General features: G+C 36.3%; 1 protein-coding gene across 1 annotated transcript in view; it reads left to right on the top strand.

Moving 5' to 3' along the window:
• LOC122815187 (anoctamin-2-like) overlaps positions 1–16,574 on the top strand; it is a 2,140,961-nt gene that overhangs the window by 1,052,452 nt on the left and 1,071,935 nt on the right. The window contains exons 9-10 of the mRNA XM_044087470.1: positions 5,866–5,907; positions 8,168–8,232. Coding sequence (XP_043943405.1) covers positions 5,866–5,907; positions 8,168–8,232 — 107 coding nt within the window. The remainder of the gene's footprint in view (positions 1–5,865; positions 5,908–8,167; positions 8,233–16,574) is intronic.

The raw sequence follows: 16,574 nt of genomic DNA, 5'->3' as shown, positions 1-16,574 counted from the left end.
AATTTATATCAACATAATTTATAGTCATTTAGAAGAAAGCTCAATTATGGCAATAGAACTAAAGGGCAATAAAAGAAAATCATATGGAAGAAAGGATCATTTGTTGTTAAAAAAGTCATAGTCGAGAATGGTGAAAAGGGAATGAATCTCAAGTATGGCATGGATTGACTACAAAAAAAGCATTTGCCAGTATCCTACATTCATGAAGTGCTTAAAAATGTACAAAATGCACCCTACACTGAAAAACTACATCACAGCGACCATGAAACAGTGGCAAACCACTTTGCAGTTGTCATGATAAAGGACAAATTATTCCAGGGATAAAAATTCAAAGGGTGATATTCCAGGGTGACTCTCTGCCACCATTGCTCTTTTGCTTTGCCCTTAACCCATTAAGCTGTCTGCTTAACAGATTAGGTCGTGGCTATAATTTGGCTCCCAGGAAACAACAAAGTGTAAGACTTCTCATCTTTTCTTTATTGATGATTTAAAACTTTATAGCTCATCAGGTAAAGAACTGAAAGCACAACTGCAAGTAGTTAAAACTTTTTCAGATATAAGAATGTCATTTGGTCTTGATAAATGTGCAAAAGCAACCTTTAAAGCAGGAAAGCTGCAGCACCAAGAAAACATCAGTTTAGGACAAGAATGTGATATAAAAGAACTTGAGCAAGAGGGAGTGTATAAATATTTGGGAATTGATGAAGGATCAACAATAAAACATGAACAGATGTGAATAAAACTTAGTAAGGAATATTTTAGAAGACTTAAATCAATCTTGAAAACAGCATTGACATCTAGGAACAAAATTCAACCTGTAAACCAATTTGCTCTTCCTGTCCTAACTTACAGGTTTGGATTGACTGGCCCCAAAAGGTGTTGGATAGGTTAGACAGGAAAACAAGAAGGATGCTTCATGCTCATCAAATGATTTATAAAAATCAGTGCATACCAAGATTATATATTCCCCGTTCCGAAGGAGGTGTGGGCCTACTCGAAATCGATTACATGTACAGATTTGCAATTGTGGGACTGTATACATATCTGCTGACCTCACAAGACTGAAATATAGTGAAAGTTTTGAAACATGAGGAGAATAAATATGAGATGACTTTCCTTCTTAGTCTAGCAGAAGTATACTGGCATCAAGCAGAAATGGAAATCAAACCATAGGTAGAAAAAAATCAGGCAGCAACTGAATGTACCAAGAATCAAAAGAAAGAATATAAGGTGAAAAATCAGATGAGAAGGCATGAAATGTGAAAAATGCTTAAATATAGTTGCAAGTACAGAAAACTGAATGGTTAAGGAGAGGCGAATTCAAACCAAAAGCTGAAAGGTTAATATTGGTGGCCTAAGATAGTGGACTGTGTACACATTGGTTTACAATGTCTATTGAATATGTGGGAGAAACAGACAGGTGTAGATTTTGTAAAACAGAGTTGGAAACAGTCCCACACCTTGTTTTTGGTTATGATATACTAATGGCAGAATAATTGTATACTGAAAGGCATAATAATGTGGCAAGACTGTTGCACTAGGGATTGTGCAAACATTATATTATTAAAGTAGCTGTAAAACACTGGAAATATGAGCCACAAAACATCATAGAAAATGATAAAGTCTACATCACATGGGATCACCCCTTACCAAAAGTTCAAAAGATAGATGCTAGAAAACCAGATATAGTGGTCCAAGAAAAGAAGACAAAAGTAGCATTGATCATTGAAATCACTACCCCCAGTGACTACAGTCCCTTGCGTAGAGAGAGACACAAAGTCATAAAATATCAGGATTTGCAGGCAGAAATGAGAGCAATGTGGAAGAAAGATACCTAGACAGTTCCAATATTAGTAGGAGCAACAGGTCGAGTAAAAAAACATCTAAAATCATATTTAGATATGTTACCAATACATGTAACTCCATACAAATTGCAGAGGAAATCATTACTGGGCACATTGTGGGTGCTGCAAAGAGCACTTCTGGTTGACAGCAAAGATTGAAGCAATACTAATTTCATAAACTTTAATCATACTTTGACTTAAGAATGGGGTCCATTCTCATCATGGCATTAGAAACCCAAAAGACATGGAGAAATTAAAAAGAGGGAGAAGCAAGGAAGCCTGTTACTAGAAAACCATATATTAGTGAATAGAAAAGGTTTTCTAGTTGTTGCCAAGTAAAGAACCAACACTTTTTCAGGACTAGTGTTTCCCTTGTTCTACAGTATTTGTTACAATCCTATGGCCTGCTTTAAGGTTCATTGTACATTAATTTGTCAACCATTACACCATGTCTGCCCATGAATCCCCTTCTTTCAATGTACTCTTATGTGAAGCCTCCTAGGAAACAGGTGGCTCCCCTTTGGAATCTTAATTTTGTGTTAGAAGAAATAACTCTATTTGAACCACTTCATCAAGCTGACTTGAGGTTATTAACATGGAAAATAGTCTTGAAAATTGTTCTGATCTTTGCAAGAAGAGTATCTGAGTGGCAAGCTCTCATGGTGTGTCAACCTTATTTTATTTTCCACAAAGAGAGGGTTTCTTTCAGAACTAATCCCTCTTTTATGCTTTACGTGGTATCTGAGTTTACTTTAATCCACTCTATCCATATCCTAGCTTTCTTTCCTGAGCTTATAATTCTTATGATTTCCTTGGCCACAGACTTCACATTAGGAAAACTCAGTAGTACAAATCTGGACTCAGCGTCCACATCCTTTATTTCTTCAGACTGCTTTTCTGGGGTTTGTAAAGATAGAGGTTCTATGGTAGGTAGATAAGTTCACTTTGAATCCAGGTCTTCCCTTTCCCTTCAGCTTCCTCTTCAGTCTATCACAATGGTTACTTCAGACCTGCTGTGTGGAGCAATTTCAAAAAGGGTAAACGTACAAGGTGTGTGGAAAAAACAGGACAGACAAAAGCACATAAATGTCAAAGAGATGATAGTGGTAATAAATAAATAATTTGAAAGCCCCCAAATAATCTTTGGTCTGTAGGACCACTGCAAGTTTTCACAGACAATACCACCGCAATGTAGTACATCAACAAATGGGAGGTCGGGGGGGGGGGGGTAGGCTAGCAGATCTTACTCAATTTGTAAAGTTGCTACAATAGCCTGGGATACAGCAACTCAGTTCAATGTTCTCTTTTCAGGCTTTATTCATTTTGTCATAGCAAAATATTGTAGCAGACAAGCTAAGCAGGACCAGGGCAGATCCTCACAGATTGAAACTGCACCTGGGGGTATTCCAGGAATATTGATTTAACTGTGTGGAACACCTCAAGTAGATCTGCCTACTCTCAGAACAGAAAGTTAATGAAATTAAGTTCCAGGATTCTTTGCAGACAGGCCTGAAAGACTGATGTTTTCTCATTCCCAAGGGCTGGAATGTTCCCATATGCCTTTCCACCATTTCTGCTGATTTCTGGTGTTTTTTTAAATATCCAGAAAGACTCCCAATAGGTAACAGTGATGCTCTCTCCTTTTGATCCCGGCATCAGTGGTTCTCCCTTCTTTTGAAACAGGCCAAGGGCAATTACTACAAGCTTCCTCACAGACTAGATTTACTCACAGAAGACAGGGTTTGTTTGATAAATCCCAATCTGAAAACTCTTCAGCTGACTGCCTAGATGATAGAATTTTTGATATTTTTCAGGCATCTTTTTTATGAGGACATGCAACCAGTACTGAAGGAGACTAAATAATACTGCCATTTGGAAATCATCTGTGCTTAAGTGGAAAAGATTTTCTAGATATGCCATTCTGTTTTTGATTATTTGTGTGTTATTTTTGCTTTTCTGTCAAGATTCATCTGTCAGCCATTTCTGCTTGTCTGCCCTTGGATCATCTCCTTTATTACTGTTCTTATCAACTATTTTTAAAGGATTTAATATATCTGTCCATCTAGAAAACAGATGGTTTCTCCTTGGGATTTGAATTTTGCACCAGAGAATCTTACGCTTTTTCCATTTTCGACCAGTTCATCAGGCTGATTTGACTTATTTAACATGGCAGACTGTTTTACTCACTGGTTGAACTTCTGCTAGGAGAGTATCTGAGTCAACACTACATAATTTTCCACAAGGACAGGGTTTCTTTGCGAACAAATCCTTTTATGCTTAATGTACCCATGTGGTTTACCTTGGAGCAATATATTAATCTTCCTGTATTCTTCCCAGAACCTAAAAATGAGGGAGGAAGAATTCTTCATTCTCTGGATGTCCACAGGCAGATCAGATAATACCCAGACAAAACTCAGTTCTTCAGGAAAGCCATCAGCTGTTTATGTCTCCTGTGAAGGTAAGAGAAAATATTAACCAGTTCTGAAGCAGAACAGCTTTGACATGGCTGTCTCATGCTATTTCTTTTTATTATTCTCACCATAGCAAGCCACATCCAGGCAGGGTTAGGGCCTATTCTTCCAGGATTTTGGTTTCTTCTGTAGTTTTGTGGAAATGAGTAGACTCCAGTAGTATCTAGAGACAATAACCTGGTCCTCTGTACATACATTTCCAAACCACTACAAACTTAATTCCTTTTCCAGGTCCAGAACAGCCTTGATAAGAACATTCTTCAGCGGCTGCATGATTCTTAAATTACTTACTCCTTTGAATAAATTTCTAAGCTATGGTAATCTATCCAAATAGCTTAGCCTACTCTAACAGTGGTATAATATTGACTGTAGATTAGTTGTGTAATTAACTTGCCATAACCGTAGATGTTCTAATAGATCAGTATTGCAGTAGCATTACACTCCCTCCACCCCTCTTCTGTAATTGTTTTTTTTTTTGTATTGCCAATGTGTATATGTATATGTGTATCTATCCATAGACTGACACAGATGTGTGTATATATATATATATATATATATATATAAATATAAAAATATATGTATATATATATATATATATATATATATATATATATATATATATATATATATATATATATATGGGTCTAGTTCAGAACAATGAAACCTCACAACACCGAAGACCAAAACACAGAGACCAAAACAACGAAACCCCACAACACCGAAAACCACATAAGTATAACACACACAAAAAACATACACAAATACATACACAACTGTCTCAAACTACCAGCCACACCACCCTACACTACAAAAAGGCAGGGGGGTAAGCCCCCCAGCACCCCCCACCCCCCACTTTAATATTCTAATTCCGAGATCGCACAAACAGACACACAAGGAAAACTCACACCCACACACTACAGTCACAACACACACTTACACACAGCACTACCCCTCACAAATACACTTACACATGCATACTCTCCCACAGCGGAACACCAAAAGCACTAAATCAAAATCCCATAACATCGGGATTTTGAATTTCGTGCTTTTCGGTGTTCTGCAGTTTCATTGTTTTGGTCTCCTTCAAAACACTGTCAATGTTCTGGTCTTTTAGTGTTTTGAAGGAGACCCATATATATATATATATATATATATATAGATAGATATATGCATGTATGTTTAGCCTTACGTATATAGCTATTGTTTTACTTTTCCTACCATTTTTCCTTTCATGGCTATTGCCTTCTTTTTGAGGAAACAAGCTCTGAAGCTTTTTGTACTCTTAACTGCCTTTTATATGGGGCTCTATAAGGGCTCCTGGCAGCTAGAACATACGGAAGACACCCTAAAGCTTTTAAAAACTGGCCAGTTGATAATATCTTTGGCATGATATAACCTAAGCTACTGCAAATGTGACCTATTAGCTCTTCTACAGTTATGGTCCATTTACATAAACAAGTGTGCTTTATTGAGTACTTATGAGTTATCAGAAAGTTTTATTGTTCTTCATGCTTTTAAAATATTTTCTTTGCTATTTTGTTTGTTTCCAGGGGGATTATGACAACAGTGAGACAGAAATGAATGACCGAAAGGTAACATTCCATCACAAACTTTTTTAAAATACTTCTTGTCTCTATGTTTAGCATTTCTCAGTGACATTTTCAGTAGCGTCTATAATTTTTTTTCCAAGATGAAAAAAGAACTGTAGTTCACTTTCTGTTTGCTTCAGTTTGTTCCTACAGTATAATTTCTGACCCACTGTAGTATTATAAGAGACAAAGTTGAAATGAATTATAAGCACATTAGGTAAATATTTCAGTATGAATGTTTGGTACAAAATTCTGCACCTGCCGTCTGCACCAGGATAGATAGACTGTAGTCACAAATGAATCTCCAGGAAAATGCAGGATATCTGTGTGTGTGTGTGTGTGTGTGTGCGTGTGTGTGTGTGTGTGTGTGTGTGTGTGTGTGTGTGTGTGTGTGTGTGTGTGTGTCCACACTCACACACACACACACACATATATATATATATATATATATATATATATATATATATATATATATATATATATATATATATATACATCATTTTGTATATATATGTTCATAGGTAAGTACTAGGCTATCAGCCCTTGGGCCTATGTAAACATAGCCAAAAAGGTTCCCTGGCTTTCTCCACCCATGGATACTGTTTACCTGCACCCCTGTCTAGCAGGGCCACCGAAGTGATTACCTATCCACTCAAGATTTTTCTTGAAGAGTGCTAGTGATGAACTCTGCTTGACATAGATAGTTAGCTTGTTCCAGAGTATGGGAAGTCTCTGGGACAGTAATCTATCCCTCCAGCATGTTCTGTTAATTGTGGTGATGAGATTTAGGTCTCTAGAGCATGTGGCTCTGAGGGATTGGGATTTCTTTAGTTGTAGCATGTCCAGCAGCACAGGGTTTGACATAGCTTTGTATGTTAGGCAGAGATCACCTCGGAGTAGGCGATATGCTATGCAGTAAAGCCAGAGTTTTTTGAGGTGGTCAGCGTAGGGTAATTGTTTGGGTCACATAATCCTCTTTGTGAGGTATTTTTGTGGCCTTTCCAGCTGCTGCAGATGCCTTGTAAGGTACATTCCAAATGGAACATTGTACTCTATAATGGGTCTGATGAGACCCGAGTAGAGGGGAACATATATACTCATATTTATATATATATATATATATCCACAACCCCTTTATCCCATTAATATATATATATTTTATATATATATATATGTATATATATATATATATATATATATATATATATATATATGTATATATGTATATATATATGTATATATATATATATATATATATATATATATATATATATGTATATATATATATATATATATATATATATATATATATATATATATATATATATATATATATATATATATATATATATCTATATATATATATATGGGTCTACTGTAAAAGACCGAAATCCATTTGTTCGGAAACAGAGTGGATCCTCGGTTATGCGAAAGTGCATTTCTGCGAAGTAAGGTTCAACGAACTGTTAAGGAACACAGGTGCCAAAGCACACTACAGTGGGGAAAGGGAATTTACGTGTTTCCCCACTGTAGTGCGATCTCGGAGTTGGTATATTTAAGTAGGGGGGTGTGGTGGGTGCAGGGGGGCTTGCCCCCTCCTGCAAAAACAAGGTTTCTCTGTTCTTTATCGGTTTGTTATATGCAGTAGACCTGGTTTACTATTGAAATGTCAAACGGCACTACATCGACTGTACTATAGTCGAACACGGAAGTTCGAAAATAGTAATGTCGACGACAAAAAAACAATCTAAGACTGTGTTTTAACATGGGTCAAGGTAGGGGAGATGTTTGTAGTTCTGAATAATACTGAACACCTACCTTGACCCATGTTAAAACCATTCCTAGATTGTTTTTTTGAGGATTTGTTATACAGTGTGTTTAACCATATTCTTTATATTATTTTCTTACTGTGCGCTGCTCTTCTGAAAGCCTTCCCTTTCTAACTGAAATGGTGCATTTCATCTAACTGTTTGGTTGAAATATATAATCTGTAGTACATTAAAGCTCACCGCTTCCCAAACAAGGAGGTGGGTAAATAATATTAAGTAGTTCTGAAAAAAGACAAATGTAAGTCAGATTTTGTGAACAGTAGTGGACTGAGTGCTACAATGAAATGTTATCATTGATTGCAAAAAAGGTACATTTTTCACCTAAATTCCTGAAGTGTATATTAAAACTTCTTTGTAGCAATATAAGCATTATATTTTCATCTGCAATTTTTGCAATATACTAATGCTACTGATTCTTTATCTTTAACCTTTAGCTTTTGTATCGAGAGTGGGCAAGATACAGTGTTTTCTATAAATATCAGCCAGTTAATCTTATCAGGTAAATACTGTTTTTATAATCAGAACTTTTTCATTTATATGTTACTTAATCTGAAGCATTCATTTATTACGAGTGTCACAGACAAGATTTGAGCTGTGAGAATGTCATATGAATTTGTTGCTCATTGCAGTATGTCAAGAACTGACACTTTCAAAGAAAGAAGTGGAGAAAAAAATAAAGTATTACTTTGAGATTTTGTTTAGTGCAGGAGGTTTGGTCAGCTGACCAGGTGAATGTTTTCAAAGGGCAGCACTAATGGCTTTTTCACTTTTATAGTATATCAACATGCATGATATTTCAGAAATCTGTATGACACCCATTATCACAAAAGAGAACCTGCAAATAAAATCTGAGCATCTAAAAATGACCCTGACGTATTACACTGACGGCAGTCTTTCAGGTATAGCACATTTGTTGTTTGCATCATTTTTGTGCAGCAACATGTAGAAAATGTCGTGCGGGTCTCAATAATAAACGTTTAATTAATATATGTTCACGTTTGATGCAATGTTAGATGCTGAAGAATTGCAGTATCCTAAGCTAATGGATTTACACCCCCCCCCCCCACACACACACACATATTCTGGTTAGCTTCTCATTCTCAAAGCTTGGCTTTCCATGCATTCCACCAGATTGGAGCACGTGGAGCACTCCATATAAAAGCCAAGTGAAGTGCTATCCATGGTTCCCATCGTTCATGTCAGTCTGCTGCAATCTTCAGTCTGTGCAGAAAAGTCTTCATTGGGAAAAGCCTTCCTTTTAGCATGTAACTTTCTGTGGAAAATTTGTATTTATTTGACAAGAATTCTGTTAGTGCTAGTGAAACAGAGAAAGTGACGAGCCATTTATCATGATAGAGGAGTGTTGGTAGTGTTACTGTGAACATTTTTTGAGGAAAAAGTTTTTTAATGAATAGAAATCTACATAGTTTTAATAGCTAGTGTGTCGGGTTAAGGACATTGTGCTTTTGTAGGGCTTTTAATGGTATACTTCGTTAGAACCAGTAGTTCTTATTCTTTATCCTTACTGGCTCTTCTGGGTTACACTACCATCTTTCCTATCCCCAGTCTCAACTTACCTGGACCAGCAGTCAATCTCTGCAGCACTATCTGCCGCATACCTGGCACACAGTCTTTGACTTCCAAGAGGTACTTTAAATTATCTAACATATCCCAGACGCACAAATACATGTTTTTTTAATCCCAAGGCAGACCCTACAGTCATTCCCCACTCTATATCTGCTGCTGCCAAATAGGTTACTACTTCTAATCCTATTTCCCCTGATTAAGAGGTGGTAAGCAGTGACCAAATTGAGAAAGGAAATGTATTCAAGTACTTTAACTTTCAGGATTTTAAATTAGTGAGCCCCTAGGGTAAAGTATTCACTGGTGCTATTTGAGATTATGGAGAAGTTTCCTCTAAGTTAAAAGTTCTTTAAATGCTTCAATGACAGCTGTTCTGTAGGTGACTACACATAGTTTAAAGTGTGGTCATGGTGTCACTTATTCTGCTTCCAGAGCAGCTCCTTCTGGATCACTTTTGAGCAGACTTACATGTCTTCATTCTCAAAACCTCCATGATGACATCAGATATGAGATTTTTAATTATTCCTTAGATTAAGACTGTTTATTTGGCCATTCTGCAGTTGAACTTCTTAAGAACTGTGAGGAAACAGGAAACTAATACATGAATTGACACAGCTTTTTAAACATCAAGGGACCAGTAAGCAAAGAGAAAGAAAAAGCAATGAAAAGGAAACTCTAAAATGAAGGGTACTCCTGGCAGTGGGAATCCCTCACTACTTTCTGTGGGATTCCCTCTTGTCCAGAGAACCAGTTTGCTCTATTTCCTGTCATCTTGCACATCATGCTCTCTCAGGGAGTACTAGAACTTGTATGTTTAAATCTTATAAGCAAAGATTATAATTCAGGGATTTTTTTTTTAGTTCCCAAACTCCAAGGATCATGGAAGCCAGTGCTGAATCTTTCTCCTTTAAACCTTGCCAAGATTCCCATTCCTAAGATGTTATCACATAATGTTATGTCATTAATTCTAAGTATAGCTTTCATGGTACAGTTAGATCTGAAGAATGCGTATCACTATAGTCCTACTGCCAAGCAGTTCAGACATTTTTTAAAATTTATTTTGTTTAATTTGTATTATCAGTTCTCTGTTTTACCCTTTCATCCCTGTACTGCACCAAGTATATTCACAAAATGCCTAGTTCCTGTCATTGCTTACTACAGATTCCAAGGCATACATATTTTTTCCATATGTGGACGATTGTCTTATCTTTGCAGACTCTTTTTCCAGCAGTCCCTAACAACTGTGCAGAAGCTTCTGTTCAATCTGGGATTTCAAGTCAATTTGCAGAAGTCTTAGATTATACCATCATACAGAATAGTCTGGGGTATGTGTTAAACTCAACCTTGGGGAGAGCATTTCTCCTCCCACAGACAAAGTAGAAATGTTACAACAGTTTTTCCTGAAAATTTCCAGCATAAACAAAAGCATCAGCAATGGAGTCTCAAGATTCTGGGATATATGGCATTGATGATACCTGTGTAAGGTATTTAAGTAGTTTCCTACCCATTGTTTTCCATAGATCCATAATACTGAGTGCTAACCCAGTAAACCAGTATTGCTCTTAAACAAACTTCCTTTACTACACTCTGAGAGGGTCCCGAATTAATTGTGCTCCATCCTTGACCAATAAAGAGATTTATTTCATTGTTTGACACTTGGTTAACTGATTCAGAGTGCTACTGCCTTACTTTAGCATGATTTGTTAATTTTGCCCTTTAATTCATTTTGAAGGTCCCCAATACCTTAAATTGCCTTGTCAAGGTAGATTGTTTAAGTTGTTTTGTGGTAGTGTTATAGTTTCAAGGAATTGTTTTTGTGATTTATACATTAAGAGGACTGGGATATTCCATCTCATGATAGTAGGTTGTGGGTTGGTCATTTTGAGTTGAGAAACGTATAAGGAAGCTCTAAGTGCAGTTCTTTTATGGGCCAGAGGGCTTAGAAGCCAAATTCCTGTGTTTTAAATACCTGTATAAATTTTGTATATTTAACTGGCACTGCTCATCACTACTCAGGACTCTAGTCGTAGGGTTTCCATTGTATGACATATTGACGACCCCCCCACTCACCAGGCTGCACAAGGAGGAAATAATGGTCAGGATGCCAGGATCCTCATTTACTCAAGTCATTGCACCACAGTTACCAGTATGATTTGATGTAACTGACCTGAGACATACCTTCCAAGCCTAAATGAAGAGAGACATTATGGAGCTCTCGGACTATGTGTCACAGGCTGGTTTGTGCCTAGTATTGAGCAACATTCTACCTTCACCAAAGATGATGCTACAATATGAACAGAAGATGATTGACTTTAATAACTGGCTTGTTTTTGGTGTCATTCTAGGGGAATCCAATATTTGTCAATGTCAGAGGACATGGTTTGCAAACCACGTTGCTGCTCCAAAAATGGTCTGCACTTGTCCCCACTAGACTTTCAGATATTGGCTAAAATATTGTCCTCCCCCATAGTGCCTTTTTTAGACAATGCCAAATTGACAAACCTTCCAACAAAGCAAAATCTACCCAAGGAAATCTAAAGGTGTTACTGCTGATTGTTAGGCATCTAATCAAAAGCTCCAGTCCCTTCAAGCTCTCCTAACCTTGGAGAATGCAGACTTATGTGCATTTACCAGGATATGGTTTAAAGGCGAAGATAGTACCCCAACAGTGCAAGGATTCAGTGCCTTCCATACATTTAGATCAGCGACTATAGAGACAGGGACTAAAGGTGTTGGCGTCATGATCTACATTGATAACAAGCATACTTCTAGGCTGGTTAAACAGAATTATGCACTGGAGTTCCTCCATGCTCAGCTACAATCGACAAAGTCCCATACCAGATCCTAGCAAGTTATGGGCCATCCTGTGTAACACATCAAACCCATAGCTTATACTTAGATGAATTGTAGACACTCACCATTCAACCAAATACTATACTCATGGGGGACTTTAATTATCCCTCTATAAATTTGGAATCCTACATGACCTCAAATTGCGGGCATAGAGTTTCCTAGACTTTGTAAACACAAACACCCTGGACCAGTTATTACATATGCCTACAAGAGGTACAAACATATTGGACCTGGTACTCACATAAATGGGAGAATGCTGCACCCACACCAGTGTCATGTCCTCTCTAATAAGGTCAGACCATAAAGCTGTGTCCTTCAAAATAAGAATCAGTTCTGTAACCCTAGAAAACCGTTAAACAGAATTTACTCCAAGGCAAACTACCTTTTATTAATGAATGCCTGTCAAAATGTCAAGCACCTGCAAACTCAGATAACACAGCAGCCTATGCTGAATTATTCACAGCAGCTCTGTACATCCATGTCAGTGATTGCACAGAGGCTGCTGTGCCTACCAGAAGTAAGTCCAAAACTATATAAAAAAACTGCCCTTGTTGGTTAGAAAGCTTAATTGTTCTTATTAACAAAAAGGTAAAAATATATGATGCAGAAATGTGGCGTGTGCAAATATTGTAAGTACATAAATAATGGACCATATGTTTTTGTAACGAGATATGATAGGACCATGGCTTGCCTAGGCTGATGTAATTGTAACACCGTGTCTGTTATATATTTGGCAACATGCATATCTTGTCCAACATTCTATATTGGAAAGATTATGTGATGGTTGATGGATTGGATTTATGAGTACTTAATATGAACTGAAAAAGATGTTTTCTAATGATATATAAGCATTCAGTTCAGTGTAGGAACTATAGGACATTTCTGTTTTTGTAATTGATAAGGTGATGAAAGATGATAAAGGGAACAACTGTGAAAACTTGTTTGAATATAAGGAAATGATTTGGCAGTTGCTTTTGAATGCTAACAATGAACTTGGCATTAATGATTACGTTTTTTTTTGAGTGCTTTAAAACTCAGGGCAAAAAGAATACGAGTTATCACATGGCTTTTTAAAATGAAGTATATGAATATAATTGGATTTAAAAAATTTATATGTATGTATGTGTGTGTGTGTGTGTGTGTGTGTGTGTGTGTGTGTGTGTGTGTGTGTGTGTGTATGTATGTATGTATATATATATATATATATATATATATATATATATATATATATATATATATATATATATATATATATATACACACACACATATATATATATATATATATCATACATCTACATATTTTTTAGCATTTACAACATTAATATATTTTATATACTTTTTTGTGTGTTTTTGATTGGTTTTGGTTTTAATTGTTTATGTAGCTTAATAAATGTGTGTTTAAACTGATAATTGGATATTAATAATTCATGATTAAGTACATCTGATTGATTGCTTGTTTTATACTACAAGTTTGTATTAAACAGTCAACTAATTTGACTATGAAAAAGCCCTATTGATTTTTGAAGAGGTCGAAAGCACTAAGTATGTTTATTAAAAGTTGCTGTAGTCCTCAGCATGTGCATTTTGCTGTTTCGGGTACAAGAGTTACGTGTTTTGTGTACAGGTTATAAATGTCAGGAAGATGTTAGTTTTTATCGCTGCTTTGAAGGCCTTAAATTATCATGGATCTCAATGGCCTGTACTAGTATACACAGACAATGTGAAAGTGATATGGTACAGAAACACACAAGCGTGTATCAGATCATACTCCCTTTGTACAACGGCTCTGATGGCTTGGGATATAGTAATTTAACTCAACCTTCAGGCTACATGCATTCCCTCAGAATAAAGCATGATTGCAGACAAGCTTAGCAGGACCAGGGTAGAACCCTATGAATGAAAACTTCGTTCTGTGGTCTGAAAAGATCTGATTCACCTGTGGTAAACACCACAAATAGATATGTACATCTCCTTTCAGAACAGACTACTAGTGAAATTCTAATCCTTGCAAACAGGCCTGAAAGATGAATGCTTTTTCAGTCCCATGGACAGGAATGTTACTTAAGCTTTTTGACCCTTTCAACTGATTACTAAGATTCTTCTAAAATTCCAGAAGTACTTCCCAAATATTGTGGTGGTGGCTCGCTTCTGGTGAAGGCAACAGTGGTTCTCCCTTTTCTTCAGTAGGCCAAGGGCAATAACCATAAGCTTCCGCACATACTGGATTTACTCACAGAAAACAGGTAGTTTAATATACCCCAGTCAGAAAACTCTTCAGCTAATTGTTTAGATGATACATTTTCTCTATTCTTTGCCATTTTTTAAACACCTTTATTAAATTATCACCTAAAACATAGACAAACATTCATTAACTGAAAAGAAAAGAAAACATATTGACATTTTTTTCCATTTTTATATATATATATATATATATATATATATATATATATATATATATATATATTATACATGGGTTCCTATTATTAAAGCGAATGCTTAAAGTTGCGAACGCTGTTTCGTCAAATGTGTTTATGTGAAATTGCAAAATGCTGAAAGCATAGGGAAAAAATCACTGGGCCATTTTCGGGACTTTGCCATTTTCTCCACTGTGGTGTGATCTCGGAGTTGGTATATTTAAGTAGGGGGTGTATGGGGCAAAGCTCCCCACTTTATTTTGTGTGTTTACTTTTTTTAACAGATCAGTGATTTTAATCGCTGATCCGTGTGTTCAACATTTTGCATTTTTGTAGTGTTTGGGTCAGTTATATAGCATTCACAATTTCAAGCATTTGCTAATGTAATATAGACTCTCATACATCACATATCTTTTCTTTCTTTATAACTGTCTTTAGTCCACCATTACATAAATTGCTGCCTTCCCTTAACTTCACTCCTCCTCCTCCTGAACATTATTCTGCATGTGTTGTTCCCACAAGTTCCATTTATTTTTATGCAATTTCCTCCTTACGTCTTCTAAAGATCCCTCTTCCAGCTCTTTTCTCTCTTTTATAATACCAAATGCAATTAGTTTTTACTTTGATTTCCATTTTTTAATAATAGTTTTTTTGGCAGTCAACAGATATAAACTTAATAAAGCCTTACTATGTGTAGGTAATTCAGATCCTGTGTTCCAGCCCAAAAGTATAATTTCCTTAGTTACAGCCATTTGCTCAACCAATATTTCTGACAGAGTAGTATGTGAGGAATTTTTAAAATCTGCCTACTCATTACACTCACAAAACATGCATGAGATCCCAGTTACCTCTTTCTTCCCCATCACACCTCCAACATTTACTATCTACCTGAGGAAAAATTCTTTGAAGTCCGATTTGGGTATAAAAATACCTATGCAAATACTTCCAAGCAAAGATCCTGAACCTTCTGGCCTTCTGGACTTTGTTGCATACTTGGGAGCCATACATAACTCCTGCCATTGTTCTCTTGTAAATTGCTTTTCCGTTCTCTCTTCTCAATCTTTTATTCTTATAATTATCATGCAGTATTTTATATGCTCTTCTAATTAGCCATTTTTATTAGAAACTTCCCTTCTGTATTTGACTAAAAACTCTAACAGAGCAGCTCTTTTGCTTAAGATTCACCTATCCCTTTTGCTTTGCCTATATGCTGATATCAGTTCCTGGTAGGGAAGGCAGTCTCTAGCCTGCAGTCCAAATGTTTTCTGGACCTCATCCCACTCTATTACCTTTCCCTCTCAAGCTGAACATTGGCTCACTGGCCAGTTTTCTCCAGTAAATTCTACCCCCTCCTGCCTGTTTTCTGTACCCCTACTTGTAGTCATCCCTACTGGCAAAGTCTCCTTTATCTGTTCTTCTCTTGGCTTAGTTTTAGAATACTTTCTGCTCCTTTATGAATATAATGTTCTGTATAGTTATTTTTCTCTTTAAGGATCTGCATCCAAAATCCCACTCTTTCTCTCTCTCTCTTTATTTCTTGACCTTTCCCCACCCACTTCATCATCATCAACCCTTTCCATTTTGAACTGTAACCTTGTACTTGTATTACATATATAAGCCTTAACTGTGTAACTCTAAAATATCTATTGAAATCAGGTAATCCTAAACCCCCTTATTCTATTTGAAGAATCAAAGTATTTTACTCACCTCTTGCACTCTTCCCCTTCCAGATATATTCCTTCAAGTCTCTTTTAATTATTGTGCATGACTTCTCTGGTTGATTACAATATGCCTGACCCATATATAAAATTAAAGGGATTAAAATCTTTTCACTCATTTTATCTCACTATCCATTCATAAACAAGACTTTCCAGTTTCTCAGTTTTTGTATTGTATTTTGTTTAATCTCTTCCCATATATCCTTAGCTACCATAACAGAAGTCTTTTTAATCCATAATCCTAAGCACCTCATCTCATTACAACCTTAT

This window comes from Protopterus annectens, chromosome 11.part0 (genome assembly GCF_019279795.1).
Source record: "Protopterus annectens isolate FY-2018-M chromosome 11.part0, PAN1.0, whole genome shotgun sequence".
In the NCBI taxonomy this organism is placed as follows: Eukaryota; Metazoa; Chordata; order Ceratodontiformes; family Protopteridae; genus Protopterus; species Protopterus annectens.
Note: the sequence above shows the minus strand (reverse complement) of the source record. Positions and strands in the feature narration are given on the sequence as shown.